The sequence below is a fragment of the Phalacrocorax carbo genome, chromosome 1 (genome assembly GCF_963921805.1).
Source record: "Phalacrocorax carbo chromosome 1, bPhaCar2.1, whole genome shotgun sequence".
Lineage (NCBI taxonomy): Eukaryota > Metazoa > Chordata > Aves > Suliformes > Phalacrocoracidae > Phalacrocorax > Phalacrocorax carbo.
Window position 1 is genome coordinate 125,092,261 of NC_087513.1, and position 24,923 is coordinate 125,117,183.

At 35.9% G+C, this 24,923-nt stretch overlaps 1 protein-coding gene across 1 annotated transcript in view; it reads left to right on the forward strand.

The window, feature by feature from the left end:
* CFAP47 (cilia and flagella associated protein 47) overlaps nucleotides 1-24,923 on the forward strand; it is a 346,829-nt gene that overhangs the window by 229,453 nt on the left and 92,453 nt on the right. Inside the window, 3 exon segments of the mRNA XM_064473493.1 lie at nucleotides 534-631; nucleotides 22,026-22,201; nucleotides 24,487-24,594. Coding sequence (XP_064329563.1) covers nucleotides 534-631; nucleotides 22,026-22,201; nucleotides 24,487-24,594 — 382 coding nt within the window.

Genomic DNA, 24,923 nt, shown 5'->3' on the forward strand with positions numbered 1-24,923 from the left:
TCTTATAATTCAAGGTATCACAATAATCCCGTCTCAAAACCTGATAAAAATGCATTGCAGTATAAATCAATGTATGTTCAAACACGTATTTGAGGATGGATTCTTTATAACTGGAAATTCTGATCTGTTTAAATAAAAACTTTTAGTTTTGAAAATATGGTGGATAAGCTTGTAGTAAAAACTTCATTAAGAATATTTTTTAGCATTGTCTTTGTTGAAGAAAACCAGTTATGAATCAATGATATTTAAAATTCTGAAACAACGTGATAGCCTAGGAAACTAATTTGCCAAAGTGCTAGTTCCATTCAGTTTGTCTATATATTGATTTTGTTACTATTTTGAATCCAGACAAGAAGGGATTAGATAATGCAGGTGGTTGACAGCAGTTAAATCAGTTCATGATATGCTTTGTCTCAATATGAACAATGACTGGCATTTCTGCTAAAAGTCCAAATTTCTCATTGATTTGAATGCTGCTATGATTGATCACCTCATGCAATGATTTGTAAGGCATTTTGTTCTTTTTAACATAGGAGGAAGTTCTTCAAATTGCAAAGTATGGTTCTCCTTAAAGATTAAAAGCATACCTGCAGCACCGGAAAGAAAGATAGATGTGAAATGCAGAGCTCTGGTAAGATTACTCTAAATGTTTAATTTTTTTTCTACTGCATTAGAAGAAAAATGTAATTTTTATTGTTGGTCTGGCTGCTATCACAGAGGTTCAATCGATTTTATTAAGTGACCAGACACAATCACTTTTTGAATAATAAAACGTGATACTTACTAAGACCTCATTTAAGCTCAGTTACATGAACTAAAACGAATGCTTGAAAGAAAGTGTCTTCTTTATCCTATTTGAATAATTACGTTTTTATTCTGCTGACATCTGCTTCTAATTTTGGACCTCAGATAAGGTTGAGTTCTATAAAGACTTCAAGCAGTTTCTGTACAGTCCACAACTGAGTAAGTCTCTTTTGGTACCCTCCTTCCTTATGCATGCCAAATTATTATTGTCATTTAGATTTCATTAATCATTGGAATGTATTTAATCATAGTTTATTGCTAGATAAATACATACTTTCCCTCTCAAAAAATAATTAAATGATGTTAGCAATTTTAAAAGAATGATTAAATCATATTAAATAAGTTGTATGTTTTAAATAACTGAAGTATCTAGAGATAAAATAGCTGTTTGGTATGTTTGCTTAATTGATATTGGTTTTATTCTCCAAAGATTTGTAATTGCATTTATCTTTGAATTATACCATGTAAGGTTTTTATTTTCTGAGCTAATATTTTTCTTATCTTCTGTAAATGGATAATTGCTTTATCATGTAGACGTCCTGCTTTCTGCATGAATTGTAAGCAGCTAAGAAATACTGACTTTAATAATGGATGCTGGTAACAGGTTCTATGAATAGAAATGACTGGTATGGTATTTTGCTGCAGGAACATTTTTGCAAAGAAAAATATGCGATACAAGTATCATGGGGCTACCTCTTCCAGTAACAGAAGCTGGGAAGGGAGAAGGGTCTCTTCAGTTGATTTTACATGTCAGCATGTGTTTATGTGGGGGAAAAAATCAAAATCAAAATCAATATGCATTTCTCAAAATATTTTAAACGTCATTGTTCACATATCACTTCTGGTTTGCTCTTCTTTCCTTGAAGTGTAGTATCCTGATTGTAAACTTCTGTAGTGCTGAGAAGTAGATAATTTCAAAATCTTTGTGTTGGTTGAGCATGGTGGTAGGGAGGTGTATGGTGCTAGTATGAAACACAGAAGCTAGACTAAAAGAGTTTGTGATTTGAGACCTTGAAAAGAATAGTGTAGGTTTTTGTCCTTCAGGATCATGCATTGTCTTGTATCATTTTCTGATCTGAAAATACTGATAAAATTGTAGAAGGAAAAGCTAGATAGATAGTATATTATTGACTCCTATTGTATAATAAATTCTTAAGGTACATTTTAATTCTGACTATAATTTTTAATCTAATTCAGTGTAAAAACTTGCAAAATTCCAACAACAGTCCATGTTGTAAAATCCAACGTGCTTTTACAACGCATGCGGCACTGAAATTCTTGACCTAAGTGGCAAAAATTCCTTTTTAGGAAGATGAAGAAGGTAAAGAAGTAGCTATACCTTGTCTTCAGATCACTATGAAAAATCTCATAAAAAACATTTTATTGATGAATTTTGAAGATGACACAAAGATTTCTAACTAACAGATATTACACATGGTTACTATTATGGAACTGCTGTTACTGAATTAACTGATTACATGCCAGGCAGTTCATTTTAGAGTGGGAGAGCTTTCTGTCTCTAATGTAAGTGACTGGTATTATCCTAGCTAATGTCTCTCTAAACAGTGTCAGCATGATACTGGTAAAAAGAACTAATACAGTCATTGACTGCTAAAGAATGGTCAAATGGAGGCAGAAAGTAAACAACACTGGTGGTACTGCTATTAGAATGTTGTTCACAGCTCTGGTTCTCGTAGGTTAAGACTTGTATTGAAAAACTGCAATAAAATCAAAGAAATCCACTAAAAGCATGTGGAACTGGAAAAGCATGCCTTGTCATAACAATGCTAAGTATCTCTGTCAATTTAGTTTACCAGAGAAAAACTGGAGAAGGAATGTGATCATTCACTAAAGAATATTGAAAAGATAGTGATGGTCTCTCAGTTTTGCCGACCAACACGCATCAAGAGATAGAGGCCAAAAATTTAAATCTCAGAAATATTTAATCTTGCATGAGGTGTCCTAGCAATGAGAACATTAAAACATTGGAAGATCTTTCTGGTGAAGACAGTAGACAGTCATGTAAAGATGATTACTTTAAATTGCTTCAAAAGCTGATAACTTTTTAAAAAAACATAGACACCTGGTACATCTGCTACACAAGTGAGTCAGATTTAATGAATACATTGTTCTGTTTTTGACCTCAGAGGCAGTCTTCTTCCTTCCTGGCCCTTGGAAAGAAAAGGATTAGCAACATTTATTTCAAAATACTAACAACATGGCTTTTGGACAGTAGTTATAGCTGTATCCCCTAGTCAAATGCAACACAAATTTATCCTCAGCGTGTCAAAAGTACTTTTCCTGTCTTACACAACTGATCAGGTTTCTGAAATGTCAGAAATTGGTTATAGCAGAGGTAAAGTTGGCAGGACAGAGTTTTGAACTGAGCAAGGTGTATATTAATTTCTTGATTTTCTTAATGGTGGACATGTGGCCACAATGATTGTTAGCCCAGAGACAGTGAGGGAGTCCCCAGGGAGGTGAGGGCCGCTGGGCATCCCAAGAGCAGTGGACAGTAGGGGATCATCCAGACATATGTCACGTGGGTGCCACAAGTACTATAGACATTAACAAGACTTCAATGAATGTATTTGCTTAGAGATTCCAGTTTTGTGTTTGAGGTTTGGAAATGCTTTAGGCTAACTCAGGCTTTTGTACTTCATAATGTCTCTTTTAAATGTAATGCCTGTCACAGGATGATAGTTCCATACCTTTTCATATAAAAAGGGTGGCAAGATGTGTGTGTCAGTGTTCAGAGTTTGAAACTCTGTAGATATTCTAACCTTTATGGATGGCCTCAGGCAGTGGCCATCAGCTGATGTTGCAAAAGGAATCCTCTGTTGAAGAGCGCAGAGAATTTTGGAGAAATAAATATGTCTACCTGGCAGCACCATGCAATTGACTGTAGCTCAGGTCTTGGAGACAGGACAGAGCATCTCTCTTCTGCTTTCAGTGCACAAGATCAGCTAAAAGGAAATATCACAGTTCTGCCTATACTGCCCCCACCCCCGCCCCAAATTTATGACTTTAAGAAGGCATTGTGTTACTGTCCTCTTTTAATTTGCTCAGGATTTTCTGTGCTAAATAGCATTGCGTGTATTTTCATCTGTCTTTCTTACAATACATAATTCTGACTAGATTCATGATCTTAAGTTGGAACAACACAGGGTTTTCCAATTACATTTATCTTTGGTTTGCACTGTTAATTCTACGTCTTACCATCCTTAAGGTGCAAAATTTCAGTCTCGAAAGGTATCTGAGGTTTGAAAAGGTATCTGAAACCCTTAGAGATTATTTGGTTTAACTCATGTTTTTAATAAAATATAATAAATTTGCATTTTTACGTTGATGAGACCAACTCACTACACATCACTTTTGGACGTGTTCTTTCTCTCAATGTAAAATTCAAAGTGGAGGTTGAATAGTTAATGGATCAAACACAGTTTTAAGCTGCTCAAGTTTTGTTAACACTCTTTTGGCTTGTCATGGCTGAAAATATTCAAGTTTGTATTTTGCTAATAAACCAGATTATGATTAGGGTATTTAGTGGAAATAAAAATATCGAATAAGTGTGTCATATTGAAAAAGTAATTATTTTTAAGCTCTAATCTAATTTCAGTTAGTTTAATCGCTGTATATCAGTAAAAGGAATATCCTTGTTTGCATAAGATATTGTTTGCATTTCCCTTCAAAGGAAACCAACTTTTGTTTTCCTCCCTCCAATAACAGCCAAAAATAGTGAAAATATTAATATGGAGGATTTTACTCTTTTTTGGCCTTTCTTATCTTTATATATATATATAGCATACATATACACATACAAGTATATCTATTAATTGATATTAAAATCACAGAATCACAGAATCACAGAATCCCAGGTTGGAAGGGACCTCAGGGATCTTCTAGTCCAACCTTTCTAGGAAGAGCACAGTTAGACAAAACGGCCCAGCACCCTGTCCAGATGACTCATGAAGGTGTCCGACGTGGCCGAGACAACCACTTCCCTGGCGAGATTATGCCAATGGGTGACTGTCCTCAGTGTGAAAAATTTCCCTCTCGTGTCCAATCGGAATCTCCCCAAGAGCAACTTGTGTCCATCCCCCTTGTCCTCTCCTTGTGACTCCGTGTAAAAAGGGAGTCTCCATCTTCTTTGTAGCTGCCCCTTAAGTACTGGTACATGGGGATGAGATCCCCTCTGAGCCTCCTTTTCTCAAGGCTGAACAAACCCAGCTCTCCCAGCCTATCCTCGTATGGCAGCTGCCCAGTCCTTTGATCATCTTGGTGGCCCTTCTCTGGACCCCTTCCAGCCTGTCCACATCCTTTTTGTAGAGTGGGGACCAGAACTGGACACAGGACTCCAGGTGTGGCCTGACAAGTGCTGAGTAGAGAGAGATAATGACTTCTTTATCTCTGCTGGTGATGCCCTTGTTGATGCAACCCAGCATCTTCGGTAAAATATACAAAGGTGATAAGCTGTGCTAAGGATACATTTTCTGGATAAGTAGAATGTCTACTGCATGCATTTAGAGATAAAGTAGTAGAATGGTAATTCCAATAAATAAAAGATGATGATTCCTTATAATTCATCTTTTCATCTGTTATTCCAGCTTGCTGACAGCAGAATCACTGTAAATTAGGGTAAGGCTAATAAGATTTAGACAGGTTCATTTCATCCAGGTGTAAATAGTAAGCTTGGCTTCCATCTTGTCCCAGGTGTAGCTCCAGTGCTCTCTCCAGAGAACTTTAGTCTAACGGGAAGTTTAGATTCAAATCTAATTGTAGTCTGTACTCTTCAGTAGATAGTATGGGTTTCAGGGAAATTGATAAATAAACGTTTAAGTAAAGACCTCAGAATTTGACCCATAAATTGAAGGAAGTGGCTTTTTAATTTTAAAAGATAATACTTTTTCCAAGTGGTTTTTTTTTTTACATAGAAACCCAATAAGTCCTCTAATTTGAAACACATCTGTCTCTAAATTGCAGTTAATTTTTTTGTTGTCCATATGGTCACTGGAATGTCCTCCATAGATTGCATGGTATGATACTATGCTTTACAGCGTTTGAATAATAAAAACATTTTCTTCTCTTTCTTTTTATATGTGTGTGTTAATTTTTTCTACCAAGAAAATTATAGTAGAAGAGACAAAACTGCCTCAGATTTAGCCCTTAAGAGTACTAATATTGTTTTATATTTGTTACACTGAGACTTTTTGGTACAGTGAACCACTTCCACTTCTCAGCTTTTCTCAGTACTCAAGGTATTTCCTGTGTCTGATAAATGCATACTGCCGCTATTTTGCAAATAGCAGAATCAAATATTAATTTTAAGTTTTGTCATTGTAATGCCACATGCCTGTATTTCCAAGCAAGGGCTAGATCACAGTCTGTTTCTTAAGTTTTCAGTTGATTTTCTTTAAGATAGGCTTATTTCTCATTTTTCTTCCCAGGGTTTTTCACAGGGGGAAGGTTGGGGGTTTTACATTTTGTTTTGGTTGTGGGGTTTTTTGGGGGGGTTCTTGTTTTTTTTTTTTTAAACCTAGACAGTTAGGTATACAATTTCAGATTACATTTAAAATCAGTTTAAAATGAATGAGGATATTATGAAGCAGAGTAGTCACATGTAAACCACGCTTTTACTTTCTGGTGAGGCAGATACATCACTTGGAAGTCTAGCAAGCAGAAGACAAGTAGTGTTCTAGCTTCAGACCCTCATATAACTTCTGAATAACACTAAATAGTGTTATTCAGTGAATAACACTGAAGGCTGCAAATATTCACAAGCTAAATATTTTTCTTTTAGGCCATAAAAGGGTAAGTGTTCAGTTGTCCTTCCTCTAAAATTTTTGCTGGGCTTTCTAAAACTCACTGGACTCCCTGAAACTCTGAACTCACTGGGGTCTCTAGGCACAGCCTATAAAGAGTTCAACAGAGCTGTTCTGAACCTGTGGTATGAACCCTGGGCTTGTCTCCAGGGGTGGTTGGAAATGTCAAGGGAAAAAGCAAGAGTATATACATATAGTATGGAACTTCCACAGCTTTTAAGAATTTTCTGTTCAGGTGCTTTTCTGAGCTACTAGGCCTATCCTTAAACTTACATATACATTTAGTATCCATAACCTCCTTTGACTTTGAATTTGAAGTGCTTACTTCAATCAGTACCATTGTTTTAGCTGTGTTCTTTATTTTAATTACAGGAGTCAGTCTACAGTTAAACCCTATCCAGTCTCTCCATGCTACTTACGATTTTGTAGACTTCTATATATCTGTTCTGAGTTATCTCTCTTCCCAGATGAAAAGTATGATATGGTAGTCATCTTCATTTATGTTTTCCACTTGGACCTTCATATTTTACTACTGTAGTATTTACCAAAAAAAAAAAAAAAAGATGATCAAACATGTATTGAAAGGGAGAAAATAATTTGGATTTTAGCAGTGCTTGTCCTCTAATTGCTTCACCTGATGCACTTTGAAGTGTGGCTTTCAAAACAAAGCTTTCAAAACTTAGCTCTACCAGTTAGCCTTTTCAGTTTCCTATCAGTTGATACAAGTCAAAGCGATGATAATTGAGCAATATCTTAAGATTAGAAATTTTACTACTTTAAAAAATAAAATGCAACTTAAAAAAATTAGATTTTGATCAACGACATTTAAAAATATTAAGTGAAAAGTAACAAGATTTGCTAAATCCCATTGACCTTTTAAAGTGATTCATAGCACAGCAGCTACTTATGTCAAAAGTCAATCTGTGACAAACTTCCTTGATGCCAGTACTTGACCATACCAACCATTGAAATGAAATCTTAGAAGTGGTGTTAGGAAGACATCATTATTTGTCCCACTCTCAATAATCAAGCAGGCTGTCTTAACCTGCAGTTGCTGTGAATATTGAATTGCAAAGCTGTGATTGTAAAACACTTAGAGATTTTTCTTTTTTTCTTTTTTAAGAAGAAGAATTTAATTTGTCAAGTAAGAGTATAACTTTTGCTTTGAAGAAAGAAGCATAACTCTGATGTGAGGTTCCCTCAATTCCTCATCTTTTTTTTTTCCACAGTGTGTGCATGGCAAACATTCATAGAGTTAAAAATAGTGTTGATCTGCTCAACATGCAGGAAACTGTACGAAGCAGTATAAATGTTTCCCAGCATGGAGATTCTAATGGCCAAGACCTAAGCGTAGCTCCTAGTGCAAGGGCTGGTAGGGTGAAGTACAATGTGAGAAGGCTTTAGTTTTTATAGGATATTCCACCTCCTGTTCCTAACTTCATTCCAACATAAAAGGAGGACAGTGAGACTAAGCAGTGAATGAGATCCTGAACTCATAGGAGGGTCTGGTTTAGCTAAGTTTCATTCTGTGGAATAATGGTACTTTAATTTTCCTATATGTAGTCTCCACCTTTTATGTGTTCAGATCACTGTGACTGTGTCTTCTACAAAATTAGGCGTTCATCTTTGAATTCTTAAGACACTAATTAATTATTATAAACATGTATGCAACTCTAGAAAAGAATGATATGTTGGCTTATTGTATGAAACATGGGTCTTTATACATTGTATGCATGATAGTGGTAATAGTTTCATATACAGAACAGTGAAGAGCTTGGGGTTAGACCCTGAGTCTTCAACAAGCTAGAATTTTTCAATGGACTACTAGGTAGCTGAAGTGCAGCCTGCATTTTCTTTGAGTGATTCATTTATATATATATATCATACACTTGAGAATGTCCACAGAATAGCTAAAAAACCTTGAGAAGAGAATCTAGTTTGCTAAACAAGAATGTGTCTATATTGTTATATTATGATTGAATGAATGGCTTAATCAAATTTCCTGATATATTTCATCCAGTAAGTGGTCTTTAAGAAATACATGATAACCAGTTAAATATATTTTTCAGCCTTCTATTAAATGAAAATAACTTATCTTCCTTCTTTATATCAAGTACTTGTGATAAATCTCATTGTACTGTCAACCATGCACAGTTTGTGTCTTCTGACAATTGTGGTAATTTTTTATTTTGCCTGAATACCTAATGTTTTGACTACAACCATATATTGCATCTCTGAGAGAAACAAGATAATACCTTCATTCAGTGAATACCAACCAGATTATAAGGAGTTTCGGTGATCCATGTTCTAAACCATATAGCTTGCTGATCTGGATAGTTTTCTAATCCAGGCCCTGAATATTTTGAAATCCACTCATCACCATTCCAGAAATGAGAATAACCTTACTGAAATGGAGGGGGATTAGCTAGATGTAGGTTTATTTCCTAAGCTCCATGTATGTCAATAGAAATTAGATCAATTGGTGAAGACTGGAAAGGATTGTAAGGATGCATTCCAGCTGTGAATGATACCTGCCTGCCTTGATAGTTAAAGCTTGGTAATAAGGGGAACTCTTGTGAGTGCTTAGATAATAAGCCTATTTTTCAGAGGAGGGATATTATCAAGTATTGTGAATACTGAAATAACTCAGTCAATCCTAACACTGCTTGTAGTAAATGCCTCCAACCGTACTGTACGTACTGTATGTCATCTGTCACTGCCCAGTTTCAGACTCTCCATTTGCCAGCTGTCAAAGTGAAAGCAACCAATCTAAATTCTAAGTACATGTGTCTTTTGTCAGTGTCCTTTGCCTTTCAGTCCAGCCTGAGAACCAGTTCCAGCAGTTGGCGCTGCTGGCCTATGGAGAACATTTCCCCACAGTCATTAAAAACTCCATCAATTGTGCTGCTTGTATAAATATTTCCATAGCACTGTGCTGGAAATAATTCCAGTAAGGAAATTTTGGATCTGTGGGGCCTCATTATGTATTCTATTGGTTCAAAAAATCCCTCCGAGTTCTGTTTTGTTCTGCATGATGTAAGGGAGATTGATGTTGGAGACTTGTCAGCTTTGACCTCCCCCTCTACCAATGCAAATTTCAGGTTACATTTCACCCTGACAAAGATCATCAACTCTATTAAAGGAGAACACCTAAAGACTAGTTCAGGGAAAAAGGGCGAAAGTACCCTCCGTGATTATTGTCTGCCTAGGAATTTCTTCCTTTTTCATTCATGAGAGCGTTAATGTATTTTTACTTCATTTTGTCTTGTTCAGACCAGCCTGTGGCAGTCTAATGAATCTCAAAGGCAAAGAAAACAAACATGCGACAGTAGAGATGCTGCAGGATACAGAAGTGTACTTTCAAATGTATATTTTACTTTAAAAATAATTCTAAAGTATATTTCAATAGTTTTACTCCTTTAGTGACTTCTAGACAGCACAGGCTAAATCAGCCTGTTGTTCATCGGTAGCTGACAGTGTTTCAAATTCAATATGAATTCTAAAAATCAGGGAATGTCTTTTTTCTCATATATGATTACAAGAAAGATTCTGTGACTTAGCATGTGGAACCATCATTTCTATTAATCATGAGGATGCTGTTCAGTTGTCAGTAGCTAAGTTGTTCTACAACTCTAAGAGGAAGCAAGAAGCGAGACACTGTTATTATCACCTAGATCTGGAAATGCAAGTCAGAAAGCAGATAAAGAACAGTTCAGTTTGGAACTGGATTGACCTTAGCACAATGTAGCCTACTGTAGAAAGAGAAGAGGAGCCACCCTTTGGACATCCTTTTCCGTTGCCACAATCCTACTCTCTTCTTTAGGTGGTAGACTGAGAAGGAAGGATGGATAACAGCATGGGACACGGGATTCCTACTAGTCCTACTGCTGGGTGTACTCCTCAAACTCTTTTCACCCAGCTCCAGAAATGATTTTGCCTTCCAATGGCTTTATAAGCTGTAGGTTACAAGTAGCACCTTTGCCAACGCAGTGATGTTTTCCTTCTCATAGGATATATTGCCTCAGGGAATGTTCTCCCTGAAAAATCTTGGCAGATCTTTAGCACTTGGGAATCATGCTTTGGGGACTGTAGAGGTGGAAGCCATCTGTGGGATATGTTAGTCTATTTTAAATCCATAAGTGTTTTACAGAGAGCCACAACAATAAGAGATGGCACAAAAGATGTGTTAATTTTCTCTAGATTATGTCTCTTCCTTGGCACCTCTACCTCTTTTGTTTAATTACTTGAAGGGAACCCACAAGGAAAGATGCATCTGTGTTAGCCTTCAGTTCACAGCAACAGTGTGTTTTTCAGGTGTCTCTCCTGTTCATCCCCACATACTGCACTTTCACTTATATCACACAGCAGTCCTGGAGTGCATGAAATGCATCTCTTTTGGGTGTAGCTTAACTGGAGAATATTTTCCACATGCTTGTCTAACGTTCTTCAACCATGAACGGGTGTTTAAGTTCATGGGAGTGAAACAGAACTACTCATCTGCAAAACACGGGCACTCTTACTGTGTAGATGCCTGGCCCTCACCACCAACTTGTCTTGCCCTGTGGGTCTACTCATTTTATGTCTCACTACATGCTAATATAGCTAGATGACCAAACATCAAATCTTTGTAACTCTTCCTGTCAAAAAAATCTGTGTCATATGTATTCTAACAGGAGTTTGTCTTCTGTGGGAACTGTGTTATGTCAATAGACAAGCATAATGTAGAGAACTTGTAACAAATACAACTTGTGCTAAAGTAGATTGAACCTAGAATTTAAATTATGTGTCAGTGTCTCCCTTACTAATTTTTTGTAATTACGTAATTTTGTAATTATGTAACTTAGAAGTTGAAGACAGTGACACACTGTTTTCATAGCTGTGGTACATTAATTTTTCATAATCCTAAGCTAAATTGTAGTCTGAATATTGCTGTATATGGCTGATACTTGGATCATGTTCTCAGAAATTGAGTAACCTGAAGTTATGAATCACGCCCTAAGACCAATTTTTAGAATATGCTTTCATAAGAATTGGTAGCATAAAAAGTAACATTCTGCAAAAGAACCATGGCAACATGGTTTGTGGAAAAAAACAAATTTGGGAAGGTGGTAATTATTAATTACTCTAACAAAAAGCAATTTGGCAAATAATTCAGAGCAGAATATATTTGGATAGTCCATTGGGGGAAGGAAAAAAAAAAAGAGGAGTTCTCAAAAGGAGGGTAAATCATTGGAAATACTAGAATGAGTGAAAAATTTTGATAACTATATAGCAGCTGCTAACCCTCTCCTCTCTTCCTTACAGATGCATGTATCAGTTCTGTGATAGAACAGCAGGGAGCTAATGTAGATCACAAAATGGCAGCTGAGCTGTCACTAGCTGCCATTGACAAAAATGTAAGGTTGTGTCTAAACCTAAGTAATTAGTGGGGTTTTTCCTCTATGCTAGATGAGTGGTCATATATACGTAAAATAACTGTGAAGTGAAGAAAGAGAGTAGCCTTGTATAATTAAACTACTATTTCACTTAGTCCATAACTGCTGTTGCTAGCCCTGTGGCTTGTGAATCAAAACAAGAGGTTTTTTTTGCTCAACCATTAAACACAGCAAGTCCACAGAAAAGAGTTCTTTTTTAAGAAGTTGCTCACTTATGGTATCTGGAGTACAGATTTTATAGCTTGGTGAGCTAGGTATTAAAGTAACGTCACTGAAAGGAAAACTTGATGTTTGAATTCTGTTCCCTGGATATACCTCCATAATGACTGTCTTTCTAATCAGTGGACCTCATGCTAGATTTTTAGCTCAAAACCCTACTGTTCTGTAGGGTTGGGGTTTTTTTGGTTTGGTTTGGGGTTTTGGGGGTTTTTGTTCATTTATTTTTAAATCACAATGAGATGAACCTGAGAGAGAACACTGAGATTTTCTCCAACAAATGTAGTTATATTAAGGATAAATTTGCAAACTATCTTTGGAGGCTCTTACAAGTCATGATCTGTGGATTCTTCTGCAGAAGTATAACCTTTAAACCTGCCATTTATCTGAGTTGCCAAGAAAACTGTTGGTACTGCCACTGGTTTTCCCCTCAGTGATTGATGTGAATTAGTGAGTAGTGAGAACTCACTGCTTTCCTTGTGTAATATGAAGGAAAAGGAAGGAAGGATCTTTATTATTCTTTCCATTCCTATGAATTTAGTCCATCTATATAACAGGAAGCCGTATCTTGTACTTAAGACTAATTTGGCTGGGGCACTACTGCTGTCACAAAATGTAGCAATATCCCTGCTTCTCCAAAACAGTATTGCTGTGCTCCTATGATCAGAATACTATTTGAAAATGCTGGACTGAAATTCAGATACTATTTTATAGTATTGTGTAGAATATGGGTTGAAGTAGCTAGCTGTTCTTTTCTGCTGGATTTTTATGGATAGTATGCACAGCTTCTGCAAGAGCAAATGGTAATTAAATGGCATCATTACAATGAGCAGTAAGTTTATCCACACATACAAACATTCTCAAACAGCACCTGAACTGGGAACTTCAAGTAAGTATATAAAACCAGTTGATACGGATTTGATTTGAAAACAGATGCTGTGCTGAAGTTTGTAAAATACTTTAGCTCAGAAATTACTTGCTTTAAGATATACAGTTTTAGTTGACATTTTAATTTAGGCTACCTATTTTAGATGATCTGACCTTGAAAAAGGAATCCAGATCTTTCCTTTTCTATTTGATTCAGAGTAAGGAACGACTATCTAATTGTGACAATATGAACATATCTCTTGGTCTTGCTTAATCATCATCCTCACTAGAAAGGAGGGACCAGTGTCTGTTACTGTCTGAAGTCTGTTCTTCAGCCTTTTTGAAATGAATATGCTGCTTCATTTCAATTCCTAGTATAAAGGTATATGAAAATCACTGCAACCAAAATCTTAGAAGACTGAAGAGAAGGTAGTCTCAGTGAACATAGAGACTACATTAGTTTAGTGTCCACAGCTATTTGTATAACAGTAACCTAAAGGTCATACAATTGGTTCCCTGCAGCAGATACTTCTACTGAACAAATTCCAGCTGATGTTATTTGAGATAAATGTGGAGAAAAACTTAGCACTCCTCATTTCACATGGAAAGAGATAGTGAACGTGTACTCAGTAATTATTTATTTAATTTAATTCTCTGGATTTAGAAAGAATACTTGAAAAAGTATTTTAACAGTTCGAAGGAAGCACCTGAGAAAACAGAGCTTTCAAAAGCCAAATTACAATTTGTTTGTGAATATTCATTATTCATTAATTAAATAACACTTCCAGGTTTTATGAGTTGTTTGTACATTTGCAGGCATTTTCAGTTCTAAATGCACAGAAAAACCCCATATTTTTAAACTTTACCAATGGATAATTATTAAGTATCTTCAGCCATTGGCAACATTGTAACAATTTACAACTTAAAAAATATTTTTTGGATACTGTATTTTACTTTGGAGTAAACAGTTGTACAGAGGCTGAGTTTAGGCTAATAAATTCAGGGCCATTATCTCAGATTGTTTAGAAAAATGGACTTTAACGGTTACTTGGCCTTGCAAATATTGTAATGGATTTATTCAGGTTGTATGTAGAGGTCAAGAAGTAAGCTGATTCTTAAGTATTTTTATGTAAAATGTCTAAAAGGCCGGCAGTTATTGCTTTGAGCACACCTACTCTTTAGCAGTTGTCTATTTCATGGAGAAAATTGTAAGTGTATATTGCTGGTTCACTGAGTCAAGAGACTTTCTAATCCATCCATATATTTGAAAAATAGCATTGGCTGTCTGGAGAGGAAGTATCTAATATGTGAGCTCCAAGCAGGATCTGTACAGCAGGAGATAAGCCAGAGGGGAAGGTCTGTTTTGAACAGTGAATTATTAGTTTCTGCTTTAATAAAACCAAATGCCTGGAAGGGATTGAGTTTGGTTTCCACGTAAGTGCGGAGACAATAGTTTTGTCTATTCTCTGCCAAATCTTTCTCTTTCTCTCTCAAGTCCCTCAGAGCCACATGAGTACTCAGAAGTTGGTAATGTAACTCTGAAACATATGCTGCCTGCCCCCACTTCCACGAGAGTTATTCTTGCTGAGTTGCAACTTGTGCCACTCTTGCCATTTGTAACGGCTCCCAGATCCTTGCCGCTAATGCGCTGCTTCTGCACTCTTCAGTGGTGATTTTAAAAGATCGCTGTCACTGTCTTCACACTTAGCAATATGTTTACATTCAGCTCTAAGAATAGACAGGGTGTTTCCATTACTGGTTCCAGCTCTTTCCAACCTTCAAACCTCCTCGTTTTTGGCAGTCTCTAGAAGAATAAATGCAACAGTCTGTTCTGTGTGATCCATACACAGCAGATGGTGACTGTAGGATGAATGTAACAATTGAGAAACACTTCATTGATATTTACCCAAATTTTAAAATTGAAATCTCAGGAGGATACCTTTTACTCTATAAAAGATACACGATGAAATAATGGCTCATGTCCAGATACATGGATATGCCAAAAAAAGAGTATATTTCAGGTGATTGTAATAGCAGTCCTTTCCCTCACAAGGTGATCTGCCAGGTACTCAAAACTGAGCACACAGGACTACGGAGAGATCAGTGTTTAAAGGGCTTTATATTCTTACTCGTAAATCCATGGTTCTCTAATGAACACTTGCTTCCACATCTTTCCCATACCACCCCGTACAGAGGGAGAGGCTGCTTTCTGGGAGACAGCAGAACTAGTTGCAGGGCACAGAGAGACCCAGAGAAGTGCAAGGGTGGGCCTTAGTTAGACTGCTCTAATTTTAGCTCCTTCAGAGGTTCTAGTAATGGATATCAGTCAATAATAACATAAGTTAATATTATTAACAAACATTGCTTGTGATACAGTGAACTTGTATTACTTTTTTAGAGTAAATACTAAGGGAATGTGTGGGACATTGCTAATACAGATAGCTCTATTATGTCACATATGGAAGACAAAATTAATAATGCGGCATTTGTTGTTGTATGTCAGACAGTAATCTGTGAGGAAACCTCAAGGACTTAAAAGTTAACTTTGCTTGCAGCAACAACTAACAGTGAGGATGTTTTCTTTTTAAAGTTTATCTGATCTTTTAAGTCATAGTAAGGCATAGAACTAGATACCTCTTATAGAGACTATTTTTTTCAGATTTATATATATTTCTGTTTTCAGAAAAGCTATGAACATTCAAGAAATTCTCTTTGTGTTATAATACTGATACTTTCTGGCCCCTGCAGAGATATGCCAAAAATAAAAGTTGGATTTAAAAAAACCAAGCACCTAGGCTTTGAGAGAGGAAGGTTTTTATCCCAGGCATTTCACCTGTCAATATGAATTTATTTGTAATTTTCTGCTCTTGGAAAATTCAGGAGAAATAGTTATTCTCAGTATAGACCCTGACAATTTCAGTTTTGTGGTAGAATTATCTCTGCCTCTATACATTTTATGCTAGTGATAATTTTAGTGTCAGTCTTTCAAATTGCAAAGAAGCATCCTTCCTTAGAAATCTCTTTTTAGACCTACAGAGTAAGAGAGCTACAGTAGGTACAAGATCTAAAACAGTCAAATTAATTAGTATTTTACCTCTGCTGATTGAGTAAGTTGATAGTAGGTGGTGTAGCTGAGATGTAAATTATCTCATTAGTATGGTCATAAAATCAAATAAAATGAAATATTATCAGAATTGGTTACTAGTTTTAAAAAGTAAAGAAGTACTCTTAGCTCATACCAGCATGAGCGGGAGTAGTGGCACACATTAGACTATTTGCTTCACATGTGTAGCAGGAGTCATTAAAGTTGATGGAAGTATTGTAATAATTAGTCATTACTACTATTCTACCATAGTACTGGTACTGTAGGTTCTGATAAGTGGTTGTAAGCTTATTTTTAACAAGCATTTCTGAAAGTCTTGGAAGCACTGGAATACGGGCAGTACTGGTCACTGCCGTTTCCTGATCAGTTCTGAGCGAGCTGATACCTCAGCATTTCACTGACGTAGTCTTTATCACGTTTGTAGTTTCAAGCCAAAGGGAGCTTTCTAACCTCACCACATCAAATTTTCAGTCCAGGACAGTATGCCCATGGTGCAAATATCAGTTTCAAAGTCTAATAGAGTAAGTTAAACACTGTTAGAATAAGTTCCTGGAACTAATTCTGTTTCTTCAGTCTCTGACTTCGTTATGAGTATGCAGAAATCATCAGCACTCACCAAGCCTTCCAAAGTCTGTTCTAATCTATTGGAACTTTGAATTTACGGCACTTTTGTAACTTCATGTAGTACTTCAAAACAAATCAGTGAGACCAGCAGAAAATAATTGCAGCTAACTCTTTCTTGTAGCATTATATGGGTAGATACAGTTATCTCAGGAACTAAACTTTGTAGTTCTGTATATATTCAAAGACCAGGGATGATAGTACACTTCTTTGGTAAATAAGAGAGTGACAAAGATTTGCTTAAATAATTAACCTGACTGACACTCACAAAGATCTCTGTTGGTAAGATTTAGTCTAGATCTGAGAGAAATTATTGAAAAAGAGGGGGTTTGCTAATTGTCTACCTGATATATCAGAAGCTATTTGGAAACTGAAAGTATCCTAAATTTTAAATCACCTTGACTTCCCTGAAAGAAAGGACTGGTTACAAATGGTGCTTGTCACTATTCTGAGGCTGATTTTGGCCAAATACCTCTGTGTCATGACATGCTTGAGAAGAACTGTGCATTACCTTTCCATGAGACATAACTGACTCTGAAAATACAGTAGTAATTGATAGCTTTCTTGACTTCATTATCTAAGAGCAATACATTTCTAACTTAGAAATGTTGCACTTCCTAGTGTTTTTATTGAGTGATACTGACCTTAAGTATTTTGTTCTGGCATTGTGGATATGACAGTCTGTGAAGGAGAAAGGGCATTCTGAAAAAGAAAGAGAAATGTCTCTTTTTGAGAGATGCAGCCTGGATTTACTGAAGTGTCAGTCATCCAAAATAGTCCTATTGAACAAGGACTGTAAATACATGCATTGATTTGATTCAAGCTATGTTTTCCATTATTGGCACCTCATATATTACATGTAACTGCAGAGCAAAGTGACCTATAAGAATGATATATAGGAGCTGTATTGAAATCTGTCAGTTGCTGAGTCATGCTTTCCAAAATTGTTGACAAAGTAGATGTAAATGATTTTCCTGTAAAATCCTCTGAAGATTAATTTGGTCTTTTATTACATTAGTGCAGTGGCAGATATCTCCTACCAGATTGGCTGTGGTAATGGAAAAGGTTAATCTACTGTTACATTTTTTTCAGTAGTCTCTAACCTGATTCAGCTTTGATAAGCCAGGTTACTGTACATGGTGGCTTAGGCAACTGGGCTGATAACTGGAAGTGTCAACCTTCACTACGAGGTTAGCAAAAAGTAGCTGTAACTGATAATTTCTTCATCTCACACTGCTGGATCTGAAAAGGAAATCTGCCTGTGGTCTCAGGAGGATGGACAATTATTAAGCTTCAGTCTACATGGACTCAGAGGTGGCCTTGATTTCAAATGCAAAGGAATATTAATTAAGATCTAAGCATTGTCATTACTTCCTCAGTTATGGGAATGTGGGATATTAATTTGACTTTCAGTCAGACTGTATCCCCTTGTCAGGTATGTTTTTTGTAATAATATAGCATTTCTCTTGTAATTCAACTCGTTGTTGCTCCAACTTCTTCTATCTATCTATACCAAACCAGAAACATTATGGACAGATGGACAAAACTGGGGTGCATGGAAGTCCAAATATGTACATATTATTTAGTTCATTAGCTTTTTCCTGTATGTATTACAAATTATTGTAATATCACTTTGGTGTGGATTTCTCAGTGTGCATGATTTCTTTTGGAGGAGCTGAGAACATCATAGATAGCTTCAGTCACAGAATATAATGCTTTTGCAGTCCCCTCCTTTTCTTCAATTTCAGAAAGATGTTTTTTGCAATCATCTATTGCAAAACACTGTTTTCCCAGTTTGCTTGGCTGGTACAATGTCTAGACCCTATCAAGAGGTTAACAGTGTAGTATTTTTTAGTCGGTGAGCTTAGAATTGTTGTAATAATTTATGAACTAGACATCTTTGCATTCTGTTTTAGGGCATTATTACTTATGCACTAATGCACATTTCAGCTAAAAGAAGTTAAGTTTAGTGTGATTTTTATATGTAAATTTATATGCAAATTTACACCGGAAACTCATTGCACTATTAGTCTCTGATATTAAATGTCCTGTGCACATTTTTTTCTTCTAGTTCATTTCTTGTACTGTAATAGTGATAAGAATGAATTCCTTACTAAGCAAGTTTTACAAATATATAATTGGCTTAAGGTGTTTAGTCCTAGATTTCGAGTAGTTAAATTTGCTGTTCTGGTAAGGGCTTAACTGTTGATGAACGGTTGATGCCTTTTTGTAAACTAATATTTTGTAAGGCAAAATATGCAAAGTAAAATGGGGAAATGTAGTAACAAGATAATGGCAGTGCTGTGATTCTCTGTCATCATAACCCTACATGTAATGGAGAAGGTTATCTTGGCAATTAGTTTTTATCACAGAGAGGGGGAAAAAAAATGAAACGGCTTGTACGGTGAGGGAGGTAGTTCACTTTGCAAGGATCTGGTCTGTTAACTTGTGAATGAGTAGGAAGCTGGAAGGACTCATTCCCTCAAGACACAGGAGTTTAGGATTTCCGTATGTCTGCATGATCAACGCGAGAAAGGCCCAGCTGAGTGTGAACATGTGGGTCTGGATTAGAAGTGTGTGTGGAGAGAAGTGGTGAGGTGAGGTGTGTGTGTGTTGGAGGCATGTTGCATCAAGCAGTTCAAGAGCCAGCTCTGATTTCTAAAACTTATTTGACCAAACTGAACTATGTTCTTCTTGGCCCTGAAATCTGTCATTGACTCAGCTGATCAACTCGCTTGAGCCTCTTTTGTTCCAAGAAATGGAAATCAATAATAATGGGGACACAACAAGAGACTCCAGCTTAACTCCTGCTACTGACATATAGACACACTGATGGTGACATTGAAAGCTCTGATCATTTTGAGCCTACGGAAGACAGAAGGCCAAGATGTGTTTTTTCAGAACTATTGCCACCATTGCAAGTTCAATCTTTGAATAAGCAGCATTCCTGCTTGTCATCAGTTGCAGCACAGAGAAAGAAGGCACTTGTTACTTGTCAGTGTAGAAGAACAGTGATTTGGACAAGAACCTACAAAGGGAAGAATTTCTGCTGCATTATCTCACCAGGCCTATCAAAATAACTTTCTTACCACTTACCTGATTTGAAAATTTGCTTCCATGGCAATAGCCTGGCAAACTTGGGAGCAAGTGCAAATGCTTTCTCCTCAAGGTCCATGGACTGGAAAAGCTGCAAACAAATGCAGAGTGAATGTAATCTCCTTAATGAAACTGGATTTTAATTCAAACCAATTGTTGTAAAGCATTAAGAAGTGTAGTTAGTCTCTTAGAAACTTTGGCCAGGTAGTGCTTTTATTGACACCTGATGACAGAACAGGATTATTACAGAAGTTTGAACACAGAGAAGTGTTATACAGAGTAATTTTAGAATGTGTCCATCTTCCTATAAGCTACCTTGTCAGGGGTAGAGGAGGATTAGTTGATAGTTGAGCGCAGTTTATACATTAATAAAATGTTAAATTACGTATTAGAGACTTAAATCCTGTAGGTCCAGATGCTAAAAGAAGGATGTAAAGAATGGGATGATGAGAAAATCTTTGGTATAAAATATGTCAGGAAAATATTAGAGCATACAGGTATAATATCACAAAAGGTCAATTGATGACTGTGGGCATCTTTTGAAGCAAAATCTTGATACTAGAGTATTACACTTCACATAGCAATAAAATGGTAGATAGATATAGAAATTTGTTTACACTGGTAAAAACTATTAATCTGAGCTTTAAAATATTTTATGGCAAATTTAATTCCCATCTTACTGATGCAAGACACTTGAATGATTTAAATTGTTGGTGTAATCTTCCCATCTGTAGAACATTAAATATGTTTTATGTGTGCTCCAGTAGTCATTTTCTATAAATGTAAATATATCGAAACTTACCAAATCACAGGCAGATTAAAGCAGAGTGAGGCAGCTGTGTGTGGTGTTGTAAAGTATTTAATGTTCAGTTTTTAGTGTATTATTAATTTTAATAGTTTTTTTTCTTTTTCTCCTTTCATATTGCAATTTGAATTATTTACTTTTTACAAAAAAAGTATATGGCAAAATTTTGCTATGAGAACCAAATCACCGTATGTTAAACCTCCCTCCTACATTTTGAAATAAACTGTTCAGTTAAAACAAAGGAAAGAGACCAAAATAGGGATTGAGATAAATATAGATGTGGATATATAAATACATATATTTGGTTTGGGATTTTACATATTTTATATAGATGAACATATATATGAATAGAGCATATGCATTTTAAACTGCAGGTATGCATCCAGAATTGTGATGGTGGACTTCCTTCATTAATATATTCCTTCCTGCCGGTTTAAAGTATTTAGTTTCATAAAGTGTGTTGATATATGCACACATGGTGTGCATAAGATGGTTTTACACTATTTTTAATGTTACAGCAAAGAAGGGGGCCACTGGAACACTGCTGAAATGTAGCAGTGTTTCAAGGGCTGTTCAAGGATGCAGTGTAGGAGCTGTACAGAATGAGCCACCTCTGCCCAATTCCTGCTCATCTTAAAGGTGTTCCATGTGTAAATTATGCATATTTATCTAATCAGGTCATAGTTTGGCTCCCTTTTATTATAGTAACTGGAATTTAATACGCATCTTTAATAGTAGCCATGTTTTCCAGATGGTCAAGAGAAGATGTTCCTTGCCTGAAGTGTTCATAGACTTTAAACAGAAAGATATGGAGACAACTAGTAAGGGAAATGACATAAAGGAATGAGAGAGGGAACGTTTATTTTGGTGGTGGTGTTTTAATGTCAAGTATTATGATGTAACTTAAAGATTAACAGATCCTGCAGAATTCAGCCTGAATCATTTGCCAGCTTGCAAAGTGGACATTTTCAACTGTCTGTGCCTGGCTGTTGGGAGATGGCTTGGAGGGTTTACTTGGTTGAGACTACAGCAGATCTGTATTAATTAAAGATCTGTATGAATTAAAAAGTTTACAGTTTGCAGATTGACTGAAATGTCTCTTGCTGCAACTTCTCTTTTTTGGGTTAGTTCACACATCAAACAAAGATGCAGCCTGTGTTTGCACAAGTGTAAATCATGAGTAAGCATCTTACACTTCTTTGAGAAAGATCTTTTATGTGTAATGGCTCATAATTAGTTTTGTGGTTTTTTTCTAGGATACTATTGGAATTCATATTCCCATCACTAATCCTGCAGATAAAATTCTCCAGCTGAGTGTGGTGCTGGAGAATCAGTCACTTTGTGGAGAAAAGGCTTTCACTGTTAGGCCCAAACAAACATTTTTGTATCAACTAAAGTTTTCCCCAGCTGTTGTTGGCACTTCAGATGGAAGGTAAGTTGCAGAGTTTTGATACATGTGGTTGGGGCTCTTCTGCTAAGAAGTGAACTACTTTAATTGAAACCTCAGTCACCCGATGTAGACATTGCCCTAAAAAAACCCACAAAAGGTAATAAATGGAATTTAAAAACTTTCCAGCTTTAAATATATTGTATCCCGAAAAGCAGCTTTCCTCTGAGGGGAAAACCTGACTGGCAGGCAGTAGAACAACCCCTAGTTATTCTAGTTCACTAGAATTCAGTGAACAACGATTTGTAAATTTACTTAATATTAGAAGTTCCCTCTGAAACTTCAGATGAATTGTTAGTTTTGTAAATTTTTAAGTTCCGTAAAGGGAATAACATGATTTCATTTTTCTTCTGAGAAGAAGTGAAACTATAAAAACATAACTAAAATCAGGTTAAGAACCCTTTAACAGTCTTCACATAAGTCCATTTAGCTTCAGAATCTTCCATTAACTAACAATCATCTACTAAATTAATATGGAGAGGTTTTAAATTACATTTTTTTCATTACATTGGAAATCCCAATGAAACCAGGCAGGTATGATAATCAGCAATACAAAGATAGATGACCTCTTGGTCTTAGCTTTAGCTAAGCCAGTTCAGCAAGTAACCAAAGAGTGCAGAACTGCAAAGCTTATCTTACTGGAATTTGGTTAGCAAAGCATTATTTAATTGAAGGGCTGACTGAAAAACAATTCCCTGTTTTTCAATTATATCAATTGATAAGCAAAAATATAGGGATGGGGAGAAGGGCAGGGTGGTGGTTTATGAGGAGAGCAGAGACAGCTGACCCAATATTTACAAAGCCAAAATCCATGTATATCAAACTTTTGTTCAATTTACTTGTATTGATTTTTCCAAACACCAGAATAACAGCAGGTGTCATTATACATCATTGTACAATACAGCATTCAAGCAATACTCTTTTATAAAAATGAGTACTTGTATCACTCTAGTAAACATTTTTTTCTATGGGAATTTATAGAAATTATGCATTCTGAAGCTGCGAGTGAGAATAAACCTCATTGTTTTCTACCAAATAATATTCCTGGTATTTTTCAAGTGCAGAATTTCCAAATAATGAAATAAAGGTTTGCTTTAGCTGGCAAAACTCTGGGCTCAGCTGATTGGTAGGCTGGGACTTAGGGGAATATATGCAAAGATGACATAAAGCACACCTGTACATATTCAATACAATTATGCAGCACTGTACTAGAAAGCTGCCTAATAGCTGCTTTAAATTGCAATAGCTCCCAAGGACTACAATTACAGCTGGACAGAGGTACTTCCACATTATATCTACACTCCTGTCTTTTTTTTTCTGAAGCCATGCTCTGTTTCCTTTGCTGTGGTAGCAGCTGGGAAAAAGTGTTATAAAAATGTTTGTGGCAGGTGTACCTTTTCAAATGGATGATTCTTTCCTAAGCTGCTAAGATGTTTTATGCTCACTTTTAAGGCTCTGTTGGCACAGACGATAGTCTGGAACCATAAAGTCATGGAAAAAACATAGTTATCTATCATTTAGAACAAGAACTGGTCCTTAGTAGGTCATGGGTTTGCACAGTGCATTTCATGTAAGTTTTTACATGATTATAGTGCTTTGGTTTAATGTTGTTATGACTCTGCTACTTGAAAAAAACAGAAATAGAAAAAGAAATTTGCAATAGGAATGGAATGTGTTAGAAAGTCTGTCAGAGAAATATACTGCTGTACATAACTCACCTAGCAGCAAGCAATTTGCAGTCATGACAACATTTGTTTTATATATCAAAACCGTATACTGAATATTCCTTTGAAGCATATCTGTCATGACCATATAAATGTGTCTATACCTATTCTTCAGTTTTCATCACTAGATTTGAATAGATTTTCCTTTTAAAAATAAATCAATGAATACTATTCCTATTTCTTTGTCCTCTGAGTTCAAAATGGCTAGAAAGAAAATGCTGTGACATTGCAATGAAATTAAAGGTTACTTTTTTAAGTTAGCAGTTGAAAAGCTTTTGAGTTGTATTTTAGAAAAAAACCAACAAAAAAACCCCTACAAACTTTTTATGCTAAAAAGTTAAGAAAGATGGAGAAGAGATTTTGTTGCATCAGTATTTCTAAGTATTCTTCGTTGTGGTAGTTTAATTTATATACCAGCAAGAACTGGGAGCTAATTAAAGTATTTGCTGTGTTGAACTCATTAGGTTTTTCCTGAATTTTAATCTGTACATTTTTAATTGTCTGCACAAAAGCTGGGTCATATTAATCTTATGTATCTGTTCTTAGTGTCATATTCCTTTCGGATATGGTTGGAGAGTTTTGGTATGCACTGAAGTTGATTGTAGAGAAACCATTGCCAACTAGTCTACCTGAAATAGACTGTGAGCTTGGAAAGTAAGTACGCAGTTCATAGTGGTGAACTTGGTCACTGGTTTGAAGTATCATGGAAAACATATGAAGAGTTTACATCAAAAAGCCAATCAATAGAGCTGTATATGTACTAGAGTAGTTTGCAGATAATTTTCATAGTTATGTGTGTAGATAGGTGAAATTCTCCTTGCAGAAAAACAATTGAAATGGAATTGTAGCCTATATGCAGACTTCTTCTGAAGTCTTTATAGAGAAATGACTCTGAAAATACTGCAGAATGTAATCATAAAGATCCATAATACAGAGTTCTGTAGGTTTGTTTTATTTTCTGTTTCTTTTCTCTTTCTGACCTA